At 38.6% G+C, this 24,515-nt stretch overlaps 1 protein-coding gene across 3 annotated transcripts in view; it reads right to left on the bottom strand.

Annotated features, from left to right (window-relative positions):
* The window catches only part of LOC101953070 (uncharacterized), a 210,228-nt gene that overhangs the window by 109,674 nt on the left and 76,039 nt on the right, over positions 1–24,515 (bottom strand). For 2 of the 3 annotated variants that reach the window (XM_065587932.1, XM_065587931.1), the window contains one exon: positions 59–299. The exons of the other annotated variant lie outside the window; for it this stretch is intronic. In XM_065587932.1, coding sequence (XP_065444004.1) covers positions 59–147 — 89 coding nt within the window. In that variant the 5' untranslated portion in view covers positions 148–299. The remainder of the gene's footprint in view (positions 1–58; positions 300–24,515) is intronic. 3 annotated transcript variants of the gene reach the window in all.

The following is a 24,515-nucleotide window of genomic DNA, read 5'->3' as shown; positions in this document are numbered from 1 at the left end:
TTCCTCAGGGAGGGTGGGCGGTGGCGGTGGGGAGAATAGGTTTCCAATAGAACACTACCTGTCAAGCAGGTTTCTGATGTAAAAATGCCTCGCTTCCTGCCAGACTCCTCGGCACATACCTGGAGGGCTGCTGGGGAGTGCAGGCATCCAGGGTCCATGGCTCCAGTACAGTCTGCCAGTGGACTTTCCTATAGCTGGTGACCTCAGAACTCCCAGTGTCTATGGCCCCAGGACAGCCCACAAGGTAGACTTTGCTGTCCATCTCTTTTCACTGATTTTTTTTAATTTTGGTTTTCTTTCTGAATTAGAATGAAAGCAAGATTTCAAATAATAAAATCCTCTAAAATTGGAATACAATTCTCTGCCCACATCTATCTACCTTCACAATGCTCCAGCAAACTCAGTTTTCTGTATTTAGCAAAAAGCTAATGCAGATACCTCATTACTCTACCTGGAGCTAGGCTTGAACCAGAGAATGAATTAAAACACTGCTAGTACAGTGCTACCCCACTCATCCATGGGCTAATCTGCAAATACTGAATGTATTCTTTAATGGCGAAGCCCCAAATCCTTTCATTTTAATGTGTGCTTAAATTTGCAATGCTTTATTCTTCCAGCAAATTATGTGTATGCTTTAGATCAAAAGATCTACATTTACAGTGTATCTGTCTCTAGACTCTTTGTGCATCCAAGCATCTAATTAATACTTAATACTTTTGAAAAGTATTTAAAGTAGCCTGCTACTTATTCTACTTCCTTCATCCACAACAGTAGTTCCCTTAACCCACCCAGCAATATTGTTAATCTTTCCAGCTATACTCTTAGCCCAGCAGAAGAGTCTGTCCTATCTCGGGGCCTCTCCTTTTGTCCCTCCAGACCCATGAATATGATACAGTTCTGCGGTGACCTAGAATCCTACTTTCGACGTCTCCGACTCAAAGAATATTTCCAACATACCTCTGAACAGCATACTAACCCACAGAATCCTCCCTACCAGCACTACAAAAAAAAGGATTCTGCGTGGACTCCTCCGGACGGTCGAAACAACAGACTGGATTTCTACATAGAGTGCTTCCGTCGACGTGCAAAGGCTGAAATTGTGGAAAAGCAACATCACTTGCCACATAACCTCAGCCATGCAGAACACAACGCCATCTACAGCCTCAGAAACAACCCTGACATCATAATCAAAAAGGCTGACAAAGGAGGTGCTGTCGTCATCATGAATAAATTGGAATATGACCAGGAGGCTGCTAGACAGCTCTCTAACACCACATTCTACAGGCCATTATCCTCTGATCCCACTGAGGATTACCTAAAGAAACTACACCATCTGCTAAAAAAACTCCCTGACAAAGCACAGGAACAAATCTGTACAGACACATGCCTAGAACCCCGACCAGGGGTATTCTATTTGCTACCCAAGATCCATAAACCTGGATATCCTGGACGCCCCATCATCTCAGGCATTGGCACCCTAACATCAGGCTTGTCTGGTTATGTAGACTCTCTCCTCAGACCCTACGCTACCAGCACTCCCAGCTATCTTCGAGACACCACTGACTTCCTGAGGAAACTACAATCCATCGGTGATCTTCCAGAAAACACCATCCTGGCCACTATGGACGTAGAAGCCCTCTACACCAATATTCCACACAAAGATGGACTACAAGCTATCAGGAACAGTATCCCTGATAATATCACAGCTAACCTGGTGGCTGAACTTTGTGATTTTGTCCTCACCCACAACTATTTCACATTTGGGGACAATATATACCTTCAAGTCAGCGGCACTGCTATGGGTACCCGCATGGCCCCACAATATGCCAACATTTTTATGGCTGACTTAGAACAACGCTTCCTTAGCTCTCGTCCCCTAACGCCCCTACTCTACTTGCGCTACATTGATAACATCTTCATCATCTGGACCCATGGAAAAGAAGCCCTTGAGGAATTTCACCATGATTTCAATAATTTCCATCCCACCATCAACCTCAGCCTAGATCAATCCACACAAGCGGTCCATTTCCTGGACACTACTGTGCTAATAAGCGATGGTCACATAAATACCACCCTATACCGGAAACCTACTGACCGCTACACTTACCTACATGCCTCCAGCTTCCATCCAGGACACACCACACGATCCATTGTCTACAGCCAAGCTCTAAGATATAACCGCATTTGCTCCAATCCCTCGGATAGAGACAAGCACCTACAAGATCTCTATCAAGCATTCTTAAAACTACAATACCCACCTGCTGAAGTGAAAAAACAGATTGACAGAGCCAGACGAGTACCCAGAAGTCACCTCCTACAAGACAGGACCAACAAAGAAAATAACAGAACACCACTAGCTGTCACCTTCAGCCCCCAACTAAAACCTCTCCAGCGCATCATCAGAGATCTACAACCTATCCTGAAAGATGATCCTTTACTCTCACAGATCTTGGGAGACAGACCTGTCCTCGCTTACAGACAACCCCCCAACCTAAAGCAAATACTCACCAGCAACCACACATCACTGAACAAAACCACTAACCCAGGAACCTATCCTTGTAACAAACCCCGATGTCAACTCTGTCCACATATCTATTCCAGTGACATCATCATAGGACCTAATCACATCAGCCATACCATCAGGGGCTCGTTCACCTGCACATCTACCAATGTGATATATGCCATCATGTGCCAGCAATGCCCCTCTGCCATGTACATTGGCCAAACCGGACAGTCTCTACGCAAAAGAATTAATGGACACAAATCTGACATCAGGAATCAAAATACTCAAAAACCAGTGGGAGAACACTTTAACCTGTCTGGTCATTCAGTGACAGACCTGCGGGTGGCTATATTACAACAGAAAAACTTCAAAAACAGACTCCAACGAGAAACTGCTGAGCTAGAATTGATATGCAAACTAGACACAATCAACTCCGGTTTAAATAAGGACTGGGAATGGTTGGGCCATTACAAACATTGAAATCTATCTCCCCTTGTAAGTATTCTCACACTTGTTATCTAACTGTCTGTCTGTGCTGGGCTAGCTTGATTATCACTTCAAAAGTTTTTTTCTCTTAATTAATTGGCCTCTCAGAGGTGGTAAGACAACTCCCACCTGTTTATGCTCTCTGTATGTGTGTATATATATCTCCTCAATATATGTTCCATTCTATATGCATCCGAAGAAGTGGGCTATAGTCCACGAAAGCTTATGCTCTAATAAATTTGTTAGTCTCTAAGGTGCCACAAGTCCTCCTGTTCTTCTTCATTTCACTATGCATGCAGAAACACCCAACATCATCATCTTTATAGCAGCTGCTCTTTGAGTAAGGCATTAGGAAAGATCACAGTAGATTAAGTTTATTTTGTAAGATTTATTTAAAACCAAGTGTATTGATTTCACATAATAATAAATAATAATAATAATGCAAAATATGGAATTCCTTTTCTGGTAGAAGCCATGTAAGGCTAGTATGCACTTGAAACTGACTGACCTATTCAGCTTTTATATCTAGTATTATTGTTTTAACAAAGCATCTTTCTGATTTTGAGATAAATAAGCACAGGCTTCCTCATGTCTAATTAAGGAACTGTAAATTCTGGTCCATGGTAGTCAGTAAAAGATCTCTGTCATAAACATTCAGTCAGTTGAACCAAATATGTAAACCTATTTGGTTACAGGCTTTCATAATTTAGTGATGACAATATCTAAAATCATGAACCTTCATAGAACTGGTCCAATCCAGCAAAGCTCATAAGCAGATGCTTAGCTTTAAAAACAAGTTTAAATCCTTGGGTTTAAGGTCTTTTCTGAATAGGGATGGATACACATTCTGAAAGTTAAGTGTTTGCTTAAGTTCCTTATTGAATTTGGACCAGAATACTTTCTTTTAATTGCTCATCCTTAGTGAGAGTTAAATAAGTGCAGACCTCATAAAGGATGTTCAACACACTGAAAAATTGGGAGCTGGATTAGCTATAATAATACACATTTAGAAGAAAAAAATTAAACAAGGAATAAAATCTGAGTACTTTAATATATATAACTTTTTTTTTTTAAACTGAGGCTGCACCTTATTCATGCCAATGGTGATTTACTCACACAAGTAGTCCCGATGGAAGAGTTTTTCACTAGAAAATGCTGATTTGACTAAATCTAATCATGTTATGTGAATGTACTGATTTCTGATAATTTCCTGTTGAAAAAATTGAACTCTGTTTTCATGAGGTTGAAATGTGCTAATTAGAGGAGGGACTGGAGCCTGGGTGTCCTGTTTAGTCACCAGGCTATAGAGTTATTCTCATGTTTTCTCCAGACCAATGCATGTTTTAGTATTTATATAAAGTGGAACAACTTCAACAGGACAGTCTGAGAGACCTCTCTCCAGCATCCCAAAGTGCCTTATAATCCAGTGGCTAGGAAGCTTTCTCACTGTCGGGGACTTTTTAACCTAGACGGCACGGTTCGTTGTCTGACCGCAGAGTGAGAGACAGGCAACACCAGCAAGGTCCAATACAAGCTCTTTATTGAAGAGTGCACACAACAATAGAGAGCGGCCCGTCTCCTGAGAGAACTAGCCACGATTACAACAACTAGTGAGATTATATAGACAGTTCTATTGCGTCATAGTTAAGCAACTTAAAACTCCCAAACCCCCCTTTACTAGTTAAAAGCTTCTAATATTCATACATATCTATTTTTTTGACAGTACAAACAGTTCATGATGCCTCAGCAGCTTCTTATCAGCTTCTTCGTCATGCACCAGAGGCTGAGAGAAAAGGGGGAGTTAGGTACAGATAAAGAACAGAAACAGGGAGTGGGGACTTCGAGTCTCCATCTGTTCAAACAAATTGTTCCTAGTACATCTGGTACAAGAATGCAGTCCCCCCCTTTATCTCATTCTTTGAAGCCTAAGCAAGCATGTCCTCATGTTTCACAGAGAGACAGGAATGGCCCAGCAACTACAGTTAGCCTAAGTTTGGCTAAGCTGGCCAAACAACTTGTTCTATACTCTATTTTTTTTGGACCTAACAGTCCCCCCTTTGTCTCTGGAGTACCTTGAAGGGACTCCTGGGACAACTAACTACTGTGAGTGGTAAACTTGGGAGTTTGTTACTTTTGGACAGAACACACTTTGGCACTCATTTAACTTTTATTATAACATACAAGGCCAGCAAGCTGCATATAATTACAACAGCGCTTTTGAGTACATTTTGGAGCCAACTACTTATATTTGGAATCTAATTGAACAGGTTACTCTACTAGGATTCAATTTGCTTTTTTTTGTGGTCTTTTGCTACTTTTATAAGGTGGTTTGCTCTTTTCTAAGTGGCATTATAAACGTCTGGGACATACACACAGCATTCTTGTCTAATTAATGCACATGTTCCTCTCTGAGAGGCCAGTAAAATATCTAGAGCCAAGTGGTTCTGGAGAACCATCTGCCTTAGTTTTCTTTGTGCTGTTACCAAGTCCATCAGGGCATCGGCGTTAGTCTAATTTCCCACATGTCTTGGTGAATTACCCAATCCCACATGCATCCTCCCCATGGACTCGGCAGGATTCGGTATGTGGGAGTCCACACCTCTCTAACTAGTCCATATGCTTGGAAGGAGCATTGAGAATGTCCGCAAGTCTTCAAGTATTTCTTTATGGCCACAGATCACATGGTACTCTTGATGTGTCTGTAAGGGCAGTGGGCCAAGCCTGAACATGCTAGATTCCACTACAATGCCTGCTCAGCCTTAGTGATATTTAATACTATCTCTGTCAGCAACTTCTGGGTCATAGAACTAAGGGCGGAGATAACATGTAACTCACTAATTTTAGCCTGTACCTGGGTTAGCTGTGCTCCACAAATAAGGCTTGTGGCCTTCTTTAGTTGCCCTAATTTTTTATTATGTTTTTTGGTTTTTAAAAATATTTTAAACTGCTGCTGTACTATTGGCCCTATCCCATAGGGATCTGGTCAAGTTTTTTTTTTTTTTAGAGGAAATAACTCAAGCCTTCTGTTGTGCTAATCTAATAGCAGCCCCTTTTGCATTTAAAATCTAATTAGGGAGGGCAATACATGCTGAAGGACTCATTCAAAACACAGGGCGCAGCCTGTAGAATAAACTCCAAAATCCAATCAGTACTACATTCCCAAGCATGGGTCCCACAAGTTTCTTCCTGCCAGTGTATAATTCTTTGTTTCTTCACTAGGGTCAGTTCTTAATGTTTTTTTTTGTAGTCAGGAATTCTTGGACTTTGGTGGTTTTAATGGAGCGAGTGTTCCTTCTTCTCTTTTTCTGAAACAGTGTGGTTCAGCATCATACAGGGGAGAGGTTACTAGCACGTTACTCTGTAATGGGTTTTGCTTCTTTTAGAAAAAAAAATCCAAAGGCACAGTAGGTCTGTCAGTGGACAAGGGAGAGGTTACTAGCACTTCACCTTGTCTTTTTTTTTTCTTTTCTTTGCTGTCCAGAAGGCACAGCAGAGTTAGAAGGAGGAATAGGCTGATCATCAGTCGGAGAGTCCTCCCGAGGTGGAGGGGTCTTTTTGCAGTGAGAAGCATGAGTCCAGGTAGGCAGTCCTTGGCACTGCACAGCAGTGTTGGTGGTTAACAGGACTTGGAAAGGGCCTTTCCAGCATGGTCAAAGCAGTCTTTCGTTGATGGACTTTACGTAGACTCAGTCTCTTGGTTTCAATGAATGGCAGGGCTGCTAGGGTCTTTGGGTAGCACTTCTTTACTTGTGAGAAAAACCTAACACATTTCATTAATGCCTGGCAGTGTTTTGCAGATTTTACAGCTGCTTGGGCACATTCAGGCCCCCCTTTTTTTTGGCTGTCAGCCAAGTCTTAGCTGTGGGCAGTGCCCTTGGATGGGCAGCATCTTATCTTTAGACTGAGCTTGCTAGCTATTTTTTTTCTAGTTAACTCGTTCTGTTCTTTTTTTTTTTTCTCTTCTTGGCTTCTTTTAACTTACAAAGGAAACTTCCTCTTTTCACTTATACACTTTTTTTTAACAATGAACACATACACATTGCTATTATACAGTACATTAGTCTTATTATTTAATGTATGCCATATACACTTTTTTAGTAAAATAACTTTTATACAGAGCTTTGGAGCAACAAACTAGGACAAGCACACTTACTTTTGAGGAGTCCACTCGGTACAACCTCTTGTGTCTAATAACTTTTTTTCTTCTCCAGCCCTCTGGCTAGAAATCTGAGGTAGCCAGAAGGATCCCATGTGCAATATGGGGAGTGGGTTAACCTTCCATGTCTTTGCTTCCAAAGACTGTTGATATGCAAATTTTAACAACATTTTTTTAATTAAAAGATTTGACTAATTAAGCTTTTTTTTTTTTACTTAAGCAAATGTATTAGACTTTAGTATATTACATTTTCTTGATTTATTTAAACACTTTGTATTCCAAGTTGAATAAAACAAGTATCTGCTTTTTTATTTAACTTTTTTATTTAATTTTGAACTAGACTGTCTTATGAAAATATTAAACACAACAATTCTGGTCACAAGACAAACACCACAAGACAGGACAAAGAATACAAAAATAATTCTTATTGTACTAGTAAATGCATGGTGCGTTGAATGCTGTTCAGCTGGCATCCGTTTTCTCTGATGATTTGAAAGACATTATTTACTTAAAATATTTCTTTTATATACACATACTCTTGTTGATTTTAGACAAAACAGAGGAATTACTCCATATTTTTTTGTATTTGTTTTATAGGCAGCCCAGGTTTTAGTGGCTTTTACCTTATTAATAAAATAATTTGCATTAATACAGATGCTTTCTGGCTTGCTTCCAGATTCAAAGCTATCCACAGCTTAAAGATTCTTACTTTAAAAAAAGGACACAATTAACTTTTTTAGACTTTTGATTGCCTTTTACTTGTAACTTTTGCTTTTAAACACACAGTGATCTGAAAAAGACAACACAACCTATATTGGTAGGTTTGCATTTCTTTTACTTTTACTACAATATACACTGCACATGTTCTGGGGAAAATGCACATTCTCTCCACAATTCAATTTTTACAACACTAGCCACATCAATTTCTACACAAGGTGTAACTGTTTCTTTTATGCTTACAAAATCTCTATGCACTCACAGCAAAGTGTCAGCTCGACCACACAGAGCCAGGGGCACTGTCCTTCTTTCTCTTTACTAGATTTTTTATTTGCTATTTTGTTACTTAAAAACAAAATTTAAATTTTTTATTCTTCTGGCTTTGACTACTCTGCTGCAGCCACAACCTTTGGTCTTTATTTAAAACATTTTAAATCTTGTAGCATTAAGTCACTTTAAGGATTAAATGCTAAATACCTTAAACAACACTAGTTTCCTGTGCCTGGCAAAAGTATTCTCGGTTTTGCAACTTTAAACAATACTAATTGATTTTAAACTTATAAAATACAGATTGTACGCAGCAGGAGTGTTCTTCAGCAAATTAGACTAACGTATTCATAGTTGAATAATTCTACTTAAATAACTTCTTGCCTGGATTACTTACAGAAATTCTTACTAAGTTTCACTGCTTAATTCTCTTTAGCAACTATAGAGTTAACTTTTCACTCTTGGGAGGGCTGTTCTTTTACACCCTGGGGTCTCCTGCGGCGTTTCTTTCAGAGATTCTAGTCCAGGCCGGCTGCCTGTGGCTTTTTCAGCATCTCCAAACCACACTAGCTCCAGGGTCTCAAGGCAGACTGTTGGATCTCACTGGATAGTTAAGCTTTGCAAATGTAATCTCAGCACTGTAACTTGTACTGCCTTTGGTTTGCCTTTGTCAATATTTTTTTACAGCCAGCTGGGGCCGAAAGCAGTTTTTCTTTTGGTTTATAGTTATACCATACAAATAAATAATTCATTTGTCTCGGTCTAAGATCCACCAGGATATTCCTGAGGGAATCCATCCTGTCAACAGAAAAGGTTCCGCACCTTGGCCAGTCTTTAGTCGGGGACAAATGAGTAGTAAAGGAAGGCCATTGAATTTGGCATAAGTTTCTCATTTAGATTTAGTCAAACCGGTTGTTCCAGAGATTTCCTTCCAATTTCTAAGTACTAGAGACAACGGGGCATCCCCCGGGCATTTACTGCCGACTTGTCCCATTTAGCCTGTAGGGACTCTAACTCCTCACTGGGGACTTTAACCCCTCTCTGGGGACTTTAACCCCTCTCTGGGGACTCTAACCCCTTTCCCGGGGACTCTAACCCCTTTCTCGGGGACTCTAACTCCTTTATGGCGATCGCTTACTTTATTCAGGGACTCGAACCCCAAAGACTTGACCTCCCCAGGGACTCGAACCTTGAAGACCTGGATCCTACTCAACGGGTAGGTGGACATTGCTGGGTTTCTACAGGCTTCAGCTGGTTCACAGAACTCGCCTTATCGCCGATGCAGGGATCAGGTTACCGGGCAAGGCTCCTCGAAGCCAGAGGATGCGCGCTGCGTTGCTTCGGAGTCTGATCCCGCACCGGAGAGTCAGACGAGTCCCGGCGGAGTCGCCAAATTTGTCGGGGACTTTTTAACCCAGACGGCACGGTTCGTTGTCTGACCGCAGAGTGAGAGACAGGCAACACCAGCAAGGTCCAATACAAGCTCTTTATTGAAGAGTGCACACAACAATAGAGAGCGGCCCGTCTCCTGAGAGAACCAGCCACGATTACAACAACTAGTGAGATTATATAGACAGTTCCATTGCGTCATAGTTAAGCAACTTAAAACCCCCAAACCCCCCTTTACTAGTTAAAAGCTTCTAATATTCATACATATCTATTTTTTTGACAGTACAAACAGTTCATGATGCCTCAGCAGCTTCTTATCAGCTTCTTCGTCATGCACCAGAGGCTGAGAGAAAAGGGGGAGTTAGGTACAGATAAAGAACAGAAACAGGGAGTGGGGACTTCGAGTCTCCATCTGTTCAAACAAATTGTTCCTAGTACATCTGGTACAAGAATGCAGTCCCCCCCTTTATCTCATTCTTTGAAGCCCAAGCAAGCATGTCCTCATGTTTCACAGAGAGACAGGAATGGCCCAGCAACTACAGTTAGCCTAAGTTTGGCTAAGCTGGCCAAACAACCTGTTCTATACTCCATTTTCCTTGGACCTAACATCACCATGTTTTCTCACCATGTTGCTATGGTTCTAAAGGGGGTCGCATATTTTCTAGAAGTTTTATGAATGGTGATTGCAAAGTTTCCTATGCTCTTAATAAAAAAGTGATAGAAGAGAAAACAAAATGTTTCATTCAACCTGAAAATTAAAAAAAAAAATTGCTGAGAATATTGAAAACTTTTCTTTTAGGGCCAAATGAAACATTGACTCAATAGTTTTTATATTGGTAATATATTATAAAAATAAAGGGTGAAATTCTGGCTCCTTTGAAGTCCATTGAAAAACTCTGAGAAGTCATACATCTGATTGGCAGGACCGTGTGTGTTTGTGTGTGTGTGGTGAAGGGTGTTCTTTTTTCATTTATGTATGACATTTTTATTTCAAAAAGTATTTAGTACAATAAACAAGAATATCATAAATAGATCTAACAAATACAACAATAAAACATATACAGTCCAATCCCAGACATCCTTATTCAATCTCTTCTTAGGTAAATCGGAGTTTTGAAGTCAATAGGAAACTTTTTCTGATTAAAGAATAAAAAAATAATTCAGGCTTCAGCCTTTTTTAATGTGGTAAGTCCTCACTAGGTCATAGAAGAGAAGTTTAAAATTATAATCACTTCTCTTTGCTACAGTTGGCAGACTGCTATATTGTAGCAAATTGCAGAATGACAAAGAAAAATATCCTCCTATTAATTAAATTGCTACTAGTACAAATTGTTCTTTGACCAAAGTGGTCTATAGGAAGTCAGTATTTTACACAACGATTAAGAGTAAATATAAAAGTTAGAGAAAGAGGAAAAAATGTCAGAACATCAATGAATGAATATTTAAAGTGATAGCTATTTTTTTTTAAATTAAAGATAACCTCACAGCAGCAGTATCTGAGTAACTCCAGTTATTTGCTTTGTGAGGTGATAACTGTGTTTATATTTTGACTTTACAATTGTAACCACACATTTGTTTGCACAGGTGTGAAGAGATGAAGAATTTAGCTCATAGTTAAGAATGATAATTATACTTGAAACTGGAAAAAAGTTCTTGGAGGACACAAATACGTCTATCACTATCATGAACTGGATGGGTAAGTATGACCATGTCTACACTAAGGGGACTATAGTGACATAGCTACAGTGCCATAGCTATGCTGACCCAATTCCATATTGTAGACAAAAACAATAGTGATGGAAGGAGTTTTTTCCATCACTGTAGGAACACTAAGGAGTCTGGTGGCACCTTAAAGACTAACAGATTTATTTGGGCATAAGCTTTCGTGAGTAAAAACCTCACTTCTTCGGATGCATAGAGTGAAAGTTACAGATGCAGGCATTATATACTGACAGATGGAGAGCAGGGAGTTACTTCACAAGTGGAGAACCAGTGTTGACAGGGCCAATTCAATCAGGGTGGATGTAGTCCACTCCCAATAATAGATGAGGAGGTGTCAATTCCAGGAGAGGAAAAGCTGCTTCTGTAATGAGCCAGCCACTCCCAGTCCCTATTCAAGCCCAGATTAATGATGTTGAATTTGCAAATGAATTTTAGTTCTGCTGTTTCTCTTTGAAGTCTGTTTCTGAAGTTTTTTTGTTCAATGATAGTGACTTTTAAATCTGTAATAGAATGACCAGGGAGATTGAAGTGTTCACTTACTGGCTTATGTATGTTACCATTCCAGATGTCCGATTTGTGTCCATTTAGGAACACTACCTCCCTGTGCGATGGTCACTAATTTGATAGAAGCATTCTTCTGTCACCTAATTGCATCTAGCATGGGAGTTAGATCAGCATAGCTAAGGTTCTCAGTGGTGTGCATTTTTCATGCCCCTGAGCACCGTAGGTATGTCAACCTAAATTTTAAGTGTAGATCAGGCCTCAGGGATTGCAGATATCTGGATTATATAGGAGGTAGTATACAGAAAGTAGGTTCCCTGTGGTATTCTATCATCACAAACTACTTTTCATATAGATTTATTCACTGTCAATACATTTTCTATCTGTTACTGATAGGGTATCCATGTTCTCAGTAGGAACTGCAAATGCACAAGTACAGTCTATCACTGCCATTACACTGAGGATTCCAATAATATCAATAAGGTCTTATTTCACTTTTTGCTGACGCAATAGAATAGTACGCATATAATCAAGGTCTCAAGTTTAATTATGGCATCAAAATGACATAACCCACTGTCAGAAACAGATAGATGATTCATCTGAGTTACACATCTGCCTAGCTTTCATGGAAATCCTTTATATCATAGATAAAAGGCACACAGTAGTTTCTGAAGAATAGTCAGTGAATAGCTTTGTCTTGACATACATACTAGCTACAGGTTGATAAGGTCACATACGTCCATCTAATTAAAATGGAAACATCAGATGTCTACCCTTCCTATTCTGAGATGTTAAGGTCTTTAAAGTTATCTCTTTGGACTCTTTAGTCCATCACCTCAGGATTGCATAAGAAGCAAAAAAGAATATTTAGCAATTTCATAGCCTTTGTAATCTTTAAAAATACTTTGGAAAGATTAAATCATTCTCATAACATCCTATTCATTCTCATAACAGAGAGGTTGAATGACTTGTTCAATGCCACCGAAAAAGCCAGTCACAGAGCCAAAATTTGAATATAACATTCTCAAAAAAAAATCTATCTATTTATCTATCATGTCATTTAGATCATGACCTGAGGTCCATTAAAGCCAATGGAAAGATTTCCATTTACTTAAAATGGGCATTTTATCAGGCCTTTGTTCCTGACATAATGATGAGGGTAAAATCTACAAAAAGAACAGGAGTACTTGTGGCACCTTAGAGACTAACAAATTTATTAGAGCATAAGCTTTCGTGGACTACAGCCCACTTCTTTGGATGCATCCGAAGAAGTGGGCTGTAGTCCACGAATGCTTATGCTCTAATAAATTTGTTAGTCTCTAAGGTGCCAAAAGTACTCCTGTTCTTTTTGCGGATACAGACTAACACGGCTGCTACTCTGAAACCTAGGGTAAAATCTAAAATCTAAACCTCCATTATCTCATCTTGGGTCATTTATATGTAAATATGTAATCTCAAATTAGGCTCAACTGCTAGGTTTGTGAAAAGTTCAGAACACTGATACAAAGTTATCCGAATCCTTTATGAAAATTGAGTAGAATATGGGAAAGAGCAACAATCTTCAGCCTGAACTTGCTAAACTTGACTGTTTCCAGTACTGCTCCCACCAAACCTTCTATCCCTACCTCTATTTCCCTCTACCTCAAGGAGACACTCATATATTTTATATTCCTGGGTTGGAACTAATAGGATCTAGCTGCCAGGGTGAGTCAGTAAAATAGCTCGGAATCTCTGTGCAGTATCCTGTGACTTGGCATCTGGGTAAGTCAGCTGATAAGTTCAGCATCTTTATATAGTGTCCTAGAAGCTGACACTATATCATTGATATATGTCAACTGTCAACAATACTCTACTGAAGAGTTTTCAGCATCAGTGATCAATTTCAGTCAGAGAGATTTTTTTCTTCAAGTGTCAGAATTTATAGCAAGAATGTAAAAGAGCGATCATATATGCAGAAAATTCAAGCATATGCAGAAAATTCCATACAGTCCTATGACTAGTGTACATGGAATGCTACCATCCCAAAGATATTTTACCCCTGCTGTCTCCCAGTCACTCTTGAAATTCTCTCCTGCACCTAGTACAGGGCTGCTTATAAGAATAATATAAACCCAAAACATATTTTAAATATGTAAATCTATTGTGGGAATTTATCTCAAATTAGAGGACATTTCTGTTACTCAAAAACAAAGAGAAACTGTATATGGCTGTAATCGTGAGAAAAATACCACAACATAAGATATTTCATTATCTGGACTTCAAAGAGGTCACAGTCTCTCCAATGGGTCTTCAGTTTGTGATTGTGTTACTAGATAATGGACTTTCAATAATTTGAGAGACTAGGAGGATTAGTGGATTAATGCACCTGTTTTTGGATTCTGAAGAATTAGGTTAAGAGATCTGCTTTAGGTCAAAAGAGAAATGAGTTTGATAATCTCTGCTTAGTCCCTCAGAAATATTTGTCCAAATTACAAAACCACCTTGAAGCATTTCCTGCTATTGGAATTCTTTACCTATAAAGGTCAGAACTGGTGTTATGTGCAAACAAAAGCACCCTGCAATGTTATGTTTTTCTGATTGAAACTGAGCTGCAGTGCCAAAACAGACTAAAACATTTGGATAATACCCAGGTGTATTATACTGCTTTGTGTATAAATCAAATGCTTCAGTTTGAATATTGATATTCTATCATTTGTCTTTTGTAAAACACATGCATTCTTTGTACTTGTTATTTTTGGAAACAAATAATAGTGATGAAATCAGGAATATTGACTTCTAACTAGATTTAAATCAAGCTTTAGAAAAATCAGGACAACTAAAAAGGAGAGAGACATCTAGATTTAATTGTCCATAGTGTCATGAATGTCAGGGGCTTGTGTTGCCTTTAACTTGCTCTGGGGTATATCATAGAATTATAGAAATGTAGGCCTGGAAGGGACCTTGATAGATCCTCTAGTATGCCTCGACCATCCCTGATACATATTTTTCTAACCTGTCCCTAAAAGCCGCCAATGATGGGGATTCTACCACCTACTTTGGAAATCTATTTCAGAGCTTAACTACCCTTATAGCTGTTTTTCCTAATATCCAACCTAAATATCCTTTGCTGTAGATTAAGCCCATTGCTTCTTGTTCTACCTTTAGTGAACATGGAGAGCAATTGATTACCACTCACTTTTTATCAGCCCTTAAGTTATTTGAAGACTATTATCTGGTCCCCACTCTGTCATATTCAATTTGTGATCCACTATAATGCTCAGATTCTTTTCAGCAGTACTATAACCCAGCCAGTTACACAACTACAAAATGGGGATTATTTGATTTTTCCTTCCTAAGTGTAGTATGTTGCACTTGTTTCTATTCAACTATATTTTGTTGATTACTTACCAATTCTCCAATTTGTCAAGGTCAATTTCAATCCTAATCCTTTCCCCCAGAGTGCTTGCAACCCCTCCCAACTTGGTGTCATTGACAAATTTTGTAAGCAAACGCTCCACTCCATTATCCAAATCATGAATGAAAATGTTGAAAAATATCAGACTCAGCACTGACCCTGTGAGATCACACTAGATATGGCCTGCAATTTTGACAGTAATTAATTGATAACTGCTCTTAGAGTACCTATCATATTTCAACTCGTAGTTCAACCACTGTGACACTCTATATCTCATGGAAGTGCACTGTAACCCCATTATTCATCATTTATATATAACTGTGATATTTCATATAAAGCATGCCATGTAAGGTATCATGGGAAAGGTTATGATCCACTGAAAACCATAGATCTATCTAAATATGTATATTATTAGTGCATACAAAGTCATGAGATTGTGTTTTATGGTTGTCACTAAAATATGCTGTGAGTTGGGGAATCGCCCAGATATTAGATACCCAGAGACAACAACAAGGGAGGTAACAACGTTCAAGTGGGTATCAAACAACCATCAACGGCCATTGTCCAACAAGGGAGCTATAATTCAATGACTCGCCTGCAGAAGGTCACAACAGGGGAATTGCTCAACCTGGTGACTCAGCAATGCCCATCAGACATGCCTGGACTTGTGTTCTCCAAGCACATGGAATGAGGATATAAAATAAAGGATGGGGGCGGCCTGGTTTCTCCTTTCTCCTCTACTACCCACGCTGAAGGCAACAAGAACGCTGGAGCTGAGGAGACTGGTCCCCAGGCTATCAGGTGGAGCCTGCATATGAAAGAGTGTAACCAACTTGTATCCAATGGGGTGAGAAAAAATTGCTTAGTCCAAATATTGCCTAGTCTATTAAGGTTGTGAGAATTTAGACTGCATGCTTATGTTTTATTTTCCTTTGGTAACTAATCTGATTTTTGCTTATCACTAATAATTTCTGAAAATCTATCTTTTTTTAACCATGTATACTTATTTTAATGTTTATCCTTACCAGTGAGTTTGACTGAAGTACTTGGTAAATCTGCTCAGGTTACAAAGGCTGGTGTATGCCCACCTTCCATTGATGAACCAATTAATACACTTGCATTGCTCAAGAAAGGGTTTTGAGCAGTGCAAGATGGTACAAGGCTGGGAGCTGGGGGGATTTGGCTGATGTGTTTCTCTGTGTGATTTGTGAGTGGCTCTGGGAGCATTCATGCAATCTAGTTGGGTGTGGGGCTACAGATGTGGTTGTATTCAGTGGTAACACCACCTGGAGGGATTTGCTGATTGTCACCAGTAAGGCATTGTGAGAGACAACCCAGTTTAGTGAATTAAGAAGGCACAGCCCGGGCTCCCATCACACCCACCTTATAGTAATTTAATCTAGACCACATTTCCTTGGTTTGCTTATGGAGTTGTTGTGTGGGGCTGTGTCAAAAGCATTACTAAAATCAACATATATCACATCTACTGCTTCCCTCCTATCCCCTAGAAATAATTCCATTGTTAAACCAGTATAAGGTTTCAAGTCAGGAAAGCACTTAAGCACATGCTTAAGGCCTTGTCTGCATGGAAAAAGTTTTTTTCAGTATCAGGTAAGATGTGAATTTAAAACAACATAATTATAATGATATAAACCCCTCTGATGGACACTCTTGTAAGATTAAGCTAAACAAAAAAGCCAGACATCTTCCCAAGCAAGATAAACACAACTAATAAAAGACACTCATATACACGAATAAGTGATTACAATTTACATTCACATCTTAGGTTGTACATTCCTATGTACAAGAAATATTCCTATATAGACAAGACCACAATCTATTCAAATACTTAACTTTAACCCTGGAAGTCAAAGAGACATAAACATGCAGGCGACTGGACTAGATGACCTCTTGAGGTCCCTTCCAGTTCTATGATTCCATGTGCCTAAAGTTAAGAATATAGTTAAGTGCTTGGCTAATAGGGAGGGACTTTTGATTCAGGGCCTACATGAGAGGGGAAATCAAATCTGAATTTTTAAAAATAATTTCAGGAACTCTTATGATCACTTATCAGAACTTATGCCAAACACAGGCCAAAGTATTTCAGATTGTAATTACTGTTTCAAGCCCATAACTTCTGGTCAAGCTTTTAGAAAGAACTAGAAAATTTCATTGCTGGAACTGTAAACTTGGAATTAATGCACTACAATACAGTATTAGTTTGGAAGACTAAAACAATCTCCAAAAGTCAACAAGCAGATAAGGAATCATCATCCCTAAGTAATGGCGATAATGTTTCTGAGCTGAGATACTCTTTATTAATTGCTCTGCAAACTTCAGCTGGTCACCTTCACAAATATTTTTAGCACAGTGAAAGCTGTATTTGAATCTGACAATAAAATCCTCACTCTTGCATTCAGTTCTTGCTGTTTAGGAATGCAATAAAGTTCATTTTGGCTTCTGAAGATCAGCCATCAATCAAGATTTAAATAGTGTGATATCACACTGTGAAGTAAAAGCTTATTGTATTGATATGGAGCTTTAGTATACTCTGGAGTTACCTCAGATTCACAAAGCAATTAGCCAATAATGTTAAAAAGTTATGGCTAATTTAACTAATGGTTAATGGAGCCTAGTAAAGCTGTCAGGGTTGATGAGCCCAGTGAGACTTTGTGCAAGAACACACATTAAAGTTAGGGTCCTTATCTCATTTTGGCAGTTTAATCAGTATCTTGAATTATAGACTTTCTTTCTAAATTATATGAAAAATATGCTTTTTTAAAAATGCCCTTTAAAATTTAAGTATGTGCAGTAACACATGGATTTTATTACTTAAGGCACTCCCAAAAAAACGATGCACAATTTAATATTGTAGCTATTGGGACAAATATTGCCTAAATAGTTTTGTATTTTGTGGCTTTCAATATTCTAGAACTTTTGTAACCATGACTGGTGTTGTTGAGTTGCATGAATATTTGGAAAATAACTTCTTGAATTACTTGCTGGATTCAATGAAAGTATCAATTATTCAAACAAAACTAAGCAAAAGGGCATTGTAGAGAGGTAATTTGCACTGCAAGGTTGCCTGAAGAGTTAAGAAAAAATGATGATGTCTCTTATACACAGCAGTTTGGATGCCCCTAGTCTAAAGGGCAATGCACGTTCGTGAATAGGTTTCATGTTTTATTCATTAACTGATGTGAGCTTTTACAAGCTGTTATGCTTTTCCACAAAGCTCATGTGACAGCATAGATTCCCTTCCTTTAGAAAGCTCAGAACCCCACTGTGAGAAGTTCACTTTCTTCCAAGCCTAAAAATGCAAATAATGCATCAGACATTGGAGTTATACGAAAAAGAGAAACTTCCTAAAATAAAAAAAAAAAATCAGATGGCATGATCTTTAAAGGAAAGATGTCCAATTAGTTAGAATATTTGATTAAAGTTATGGGACATTTCTGTTTCAGGGGAAAACAAATAAAACTGTCATCTGAACCCTGCCTGCTGATATCAATTGTTTGCTACTGAGATTTAGGATTATGCTGCTGTTCATAGTTTAGGGATGAAAACTAAGTAATTCATTTTTAAATTGTGTATCTAATTGTGAGAAGAATATTATTGAAAGAACTGCTGTAGGAGTTTATATGTTTTTGAAATCAAAATAAAAATTATTATAATATAATTTCATACCATTTTTCTTCCTTTTGCATATTCTAGCATGCTTTAAGAAACTGTGAAATCCTGTTGCCAATAAAGTCAGTGGGAATTTTGCCATTGTGACAGAAAGGGAAATGAGACTATACAATGAACAGATGGTTCTGGCAAAATAAATACAATAGAAAGTTATTGTTATGAGATTCCATATGAAACTGAATTGTGTCAAATGAAATCCACATGTAAGGCACTCATCTTATTTCTCTTGCAAAAAGAAACAATCTCATTTTAATACATCAGAAATACTGTGAATAAGAAAACAGACCAGTGAGATTCTTAGCTGGAGTTGATTGTAACAAATAGCAACTAATAAATAAGGAAGCAGTGGAATACATGACACCAATAACAGCAAAGGACATGCCAACATTGGAAGCATTTCTTTTTTTCCCTCTAAAGAAATGTTACACTAGCACATGTTAAAGAATCTTAATATGCAAATTAGCAATAGAAATAGCACTGAAAAGAGGTGTTAAGAGAAATTGTGATTATCTAGGGTATTCCAGCAATTAATAAATGTTTGGGTTTTTTTTTTAACCTTTTGTACTTCCCTACGTCTATCTCCCTGTCCCCCCCCACACCTGTTCACAGTCTAATTTCCAATTACACCACATGATCAGTGTGTTTCATTGTTGAATATATTTATAAAGTTTTCCTGTCTGAGTCTTTCTAGAATTACACAGTGCAGTCACTCACTACTGAGCAATTTTAGGAACTACTGACTTGCGGTTTGCAATACCTGCCCAAAGTGCTCATAAAATCACTTATCAGTTCAACAGATGTCAAGTGTGCCAAAGATTACACACACAGACACACAGAGGAAAATACCAATGGATATTTGGAAAAGGAAGACATTATAGAATAGAAGAGAACTTATAGTTAAATACCCAAAGAAGAAGCAATAAGAATTAAGGTGATCAGTTTAGATTGTAAAATCCTGAGGGCAAGTATTTTGTCTTGTGAACCTGGTCAAAATAGAATTCTAAATCTATCCAATCTACAATATTACTTCTGCTCACGAATATGTATAGAAGGTTCAGGCAAGGAATAAAAGTTGGATACAAAACCATCAATACAATAACTAAACCCACATATAAGATTTAAATCTACTCTTCCTCCTGAATGATCCCACAAAACTAAACTGTAGCAGGGCAGTAACCCTGCTCCTGTGAAAGGATTAAAAGCCAGCCCTTGGAGAGGGCTGATAAGAAAAGGGCTGATTGGGCAGGCAGCCATAGCTGGGGCCATGCCCAATTAGGAGACAACTGGCCCTATAAAAGGACTGTGAGCCAGGCATTAAGTCAATCTCTCTCTAGCTCTTGAGAGAGAAGGATCTGGCTGCCTGAGAGAGAAGGGTACTTGAGACAGAACAGTGGTGGGGAAAGGGAAGAGGAGGAGCTGGGGAGCTCCAGCCTGGCAAATCCCCAGGCTGTGGGTCTGGTCAAAGGCCAAAATAGGTACTGGGGTTGCAAAAATACTGCTGGGGCAGAACCCTGAGGAAAGAGGGGCATCGGTGTCTGGGAGGCACATGGGGTCCAGTGGCAGGTGAGCCACTGGCCTGTAGAGGGTGCTCTGAGTGCTGGAGAGCTAATTCCTGAGATGACCAGCAGGAGGTGCTGCACTGTTGAGTCATCACTTTGCTACATAAATAAATAAGATGTCCAAAAACTGGGCCACATTCTTCAAATACTTGCTTAAGCAGAGCCAACCTTATGGGTGGGCCATGTGGGTGACCACCAGGGTGCACTTGTCAGGGGGGCACCATGGTCAAGAGACAAGGATTGGAGTGGCCTTGAGGTTTGAGCCCATGGAAGGGAGCATGAGGCAATGGAGGGGGGAGGAAGTGGTAAGGTGACCATATTACCATATGCTGAATATGGAATGCCTTGTAAAATTACTCTTATTCAAGTGCGTTCAATGGCAATCAATCAGAATTATGCAGTACAAATGTTCAAACTAACATCAAATTGACTGAGTCCCCATTAAAAACAAATAAAAAGAATCCAACTACACAGTATTTACCTTATCTTTAAAAGTTTAGGGCTCACACGGGGAGGGGTGACACAAAAAAATATTATATTATGTTAGGGAACAAGATGTTATAAGAAGTTAAGCAAACAAGGGACTCATGTGGCTGACATGAAAACAAGTATCTCCGCGGATGGATATATAGGACACTTCAGTTCTATAATGTTTAATCTACCCAAATATCAACAATAATTATATATATACAATTAATGTATTACCCAGAAATGTTTACCCACTCTCTCTCATGGAAAGCAAATATGTAAAAATAAATAAATAAGTAAGTAAATAAAAAACTTGGGCAATTACCTTAATTTCTGAATATGCAGTGTTATAGGAAAAAACTGTTATGAAGAGTCTGATGCAAAATTAAACTACAGATAGCTACCTGCAAAAGACATTTGTAAATTTTTGGTAAGTTTTGTTTCAGTAACAGCTTAGTTGGTTATTAAGCTGCTTTTATTTTCTTATGGGCATTTAGCTAACTAGCCTCTTTACATACCTTCTCTAAATAATTAATACAATGAATATGAATGTGAGGACTCATGAACAATTCTAAAAAGGAACCTAAGGGATTTCCATGTTTAAATCAGATTGTCCAGCTACTGTGTATCTCACAAAGAAAAGGCAAATATTTCAATAGATAATGTTCTAGTAACAAAATAAAACTAACTTAAACAGATGTAAGATGAAGCATCTTTGATTCTGGAATGGTCTGTGAGAGCTACTATGTAGCTTTGCCTATTTCTGCCAAAATGGGCTCCTAATAAAATAAATTAAAAATAAATAAATTAATGGAGATATCCTATCTCCTTGAAGTGAAAGGGACCTTGAAAAGTCATCGAGTCCAGCCCCCTGTCTTCACTAGCAGGACCAACAGCTTAGGCTGCCTTCTGATGGTTTAGAATAAAGATCATATAATACATTGAATAGTGTATTCTTTTCCTCTCATTAGACAAGAAATGTCCAAACACAGACAAGGCAAACCCCTTTATTTCCTGCAATAAGTCACTAATTCACATTAGCAATGTGTGTAATGGAAACTGAATTAATAAATCACATACCTTTCCTCCCTAGAATTATTGCATATGTTCATACTGTTACTCTTGAATAACTTTCATATTAAAAACACCTGCTGCAATCCTGCAGCTTGTTTAACTAAACAAAATTTTAGGTCTGCTGGAAATCTCATTTGTAAATGGACCTGTAATTCGATATTTGCATGCCAGCTTTTGGGATACTTTGCCTTGGATATAATATTGAAATGGGTGATTGAGGATGAGGATTTATATAGTCCCTAATCACCAATAATGTGCTGAGTAAAGATCTCTTTCTCCCCCTGGAACTCTCCAGGCAACTGTCATCAGATTAATTAATTCCATTTATTTCCGTTTAAGTTTTACAAGTACTACATTCAGGTACGTAGGATTCATATTCCTATTTACCCATCCCACCAGTGGCAAGTAGGTCGAGTTCAAGTAGACAAATGTGCTACTTACCTACATAGTGGGAGAAGGATATTAATTTTGAATATGTTCATGTTTTCCTCAGACACAGAATGGCTGCCTTGATTAGAATTTGCTGCTTGGCTGTTTTACTGTAGGATGCAGCCGAGATCTTATGGAAAAATATTTTGAAATAAGAGACATCACGTCCAGCTCCCTCTCTCTGGGTAGCTTTCTCAAGGCTCAATTTTTTCTACACTTATGTTGAGCTGAATCTTATTTCACAAGCAGTTCCATTGAAATCAATTGCTATTTACAAGACAGTAGTATAGTATCTTTCCTGTAGATTTAATTGTGCTAAGCTGCTCTATGAGGTTATAAGGGGAGAGAAAGGCACAAGAAGTTTTTGTACTCCCTGCACTCCCCCAAGCTATTTAGATGCACAGAAGTAGCACCCTGAATAGCACAATTTCTCCCAGAGATACCCTTGCTTTTCATCTATCTCTGGAGTAGTGATGCACTGCACCATTGCCAATATATTCCAGTGCCTATAATGCATGACTGAGACCTATTTGATCTGGATCCCACTGCTGAAATCTAATTTTCTTTGTCTAGTCATTCGTTCTTTGGCTATATGGAATTCAAGCTTTATACTTTTCTCTTAATAGCAGTCTGGCCTTCATATATGTTTAGGGTTCCTTCAATGCCACCTCTTCTGACTTAGCTGAGTAAATTACTCAGTCTTTGTACAGCCATTTTATATAAGGTTATTAGTAACAATGTCAATGCTTTAATGTTAATGATACTGAAATTTACAAAATCATTTGCAGCTCAAGAAAGCTGAAGCTTTTTTACAGAGATCTTCAATGAGCTGTCGGCTAGTGAGTTAAACAGGCATAATATGATTAAACTTTCATTTGCATTGGACATTTTCATTCATGTTGGACATAAGCTAGGCTTGCAAAGCCTGAGACAATCTTAAGGTACATGTTTGGCATACTGACTATCAAGATGTAAGATCCAGACTGTATTAATAAGTGTTTGTATTGAAATTTTGGTAGTTTCTTTTTGGGGGGATAAATCACAGTACTGTATTTTACTGTTAATCTAGTTTTAGTCCTCGTTTAAAAATTTGGCCTTGTTTTGTGTTTTTACTTTGCTCCTGTAATTTGGGCTACTGCAGGACATTGGGCTCTTAAGGAGTCACTAAAGAGGAGATTTTCTAAGGCACGTATATGAGTTGGGCACCTAAATCCCAGTGACTCTCTGTGAGTGTCATAACTGCCCTTTTTGCATTAGAAAATCTGGTCCTAAAAGAATGATGTGCAAGAACAATAATACTCTTCCTTGTTCATTGATTGTCACTCGCTGCACTGCTGAATTCAGTATGCTTCTACTGCCCACAATATGGAGTGGTCTGCTTCAGCTGTTGGGCCACACAATGCTTATTAGATGAGAATTGAGTCCTGTTAAGGAACTGAACAGCTGTGGAGTTACCAATCATGATGGTAACTCCACAGCTTAGCCTATGAGGCAATGCTGCTCAGCAGTTGAAATGAGTGTCAGTAGAGATGCAACAGAGTAAAAGGTGGTATTTCTGGAAATCACAGGTGAAAGTATAATTCAAGCTAATAAGGAATTGTGAACATGGTAACGTTTTGCATTAAGGTTCCATTGATACGTAGTTTAGGTAAGCCCTGTGGCCAGAAGCCTATGAGATAAGGGAGGTAACTGAGGGAGCTCTCTGCTAGCATCTGCTGGACTGAGCAAAGCAGTATCTCATTTGCATATTAACTGTTTGGGGAAATTGATGTTGTCAAGGCTGTATCCCCACTTTGAACTTTAGGGTACAATGTGGGGGCCTCCATGAAGACTTCTAAGCTTAACTACCAGCTTAGCTCTGGTCCGCTGCCACCATCTCAAAGCTAATTCCCTTCCCTGGGAAGCCTTGAGAAACCTTTCACCAATTCCCCTCCTTCCTCCCACCAACTCCTGGTGAATACAGATCCAACCCCCTTGGATCTAAAAACAAGGAAAAATCAATCAGTTTCTTAAAAAGAAGGCTTTTAATTAAATAAAAGGGTAAAAATCATCTCTGTAAAATCAGTATGGAAAATAACTTTACAAGGTTATCAAACTTAAAGATCTCAGAGGACTCTCCTCTCGTCTTAGGTTCAAAGTACAGCAAACAAAGATAAACAC

The sequence above is a fragment of the Chrysemys picta genome, chromosome 3 (genome assembly GCF_011386835.1).
Source record: "Chrysemys picta bellii isolate R12L10 chromosome 3, ASM1138683v2, whole genome shotgun sequence".
NCBI classification, from domain to species: Eukaryota; Metazoa; Chordata; order Testudines; family Emydidae; genus Chrysemys; species Chrysemys picta.
This window is presented reverse-complemented; position numbering and strand designations above follow the sequence as displayed.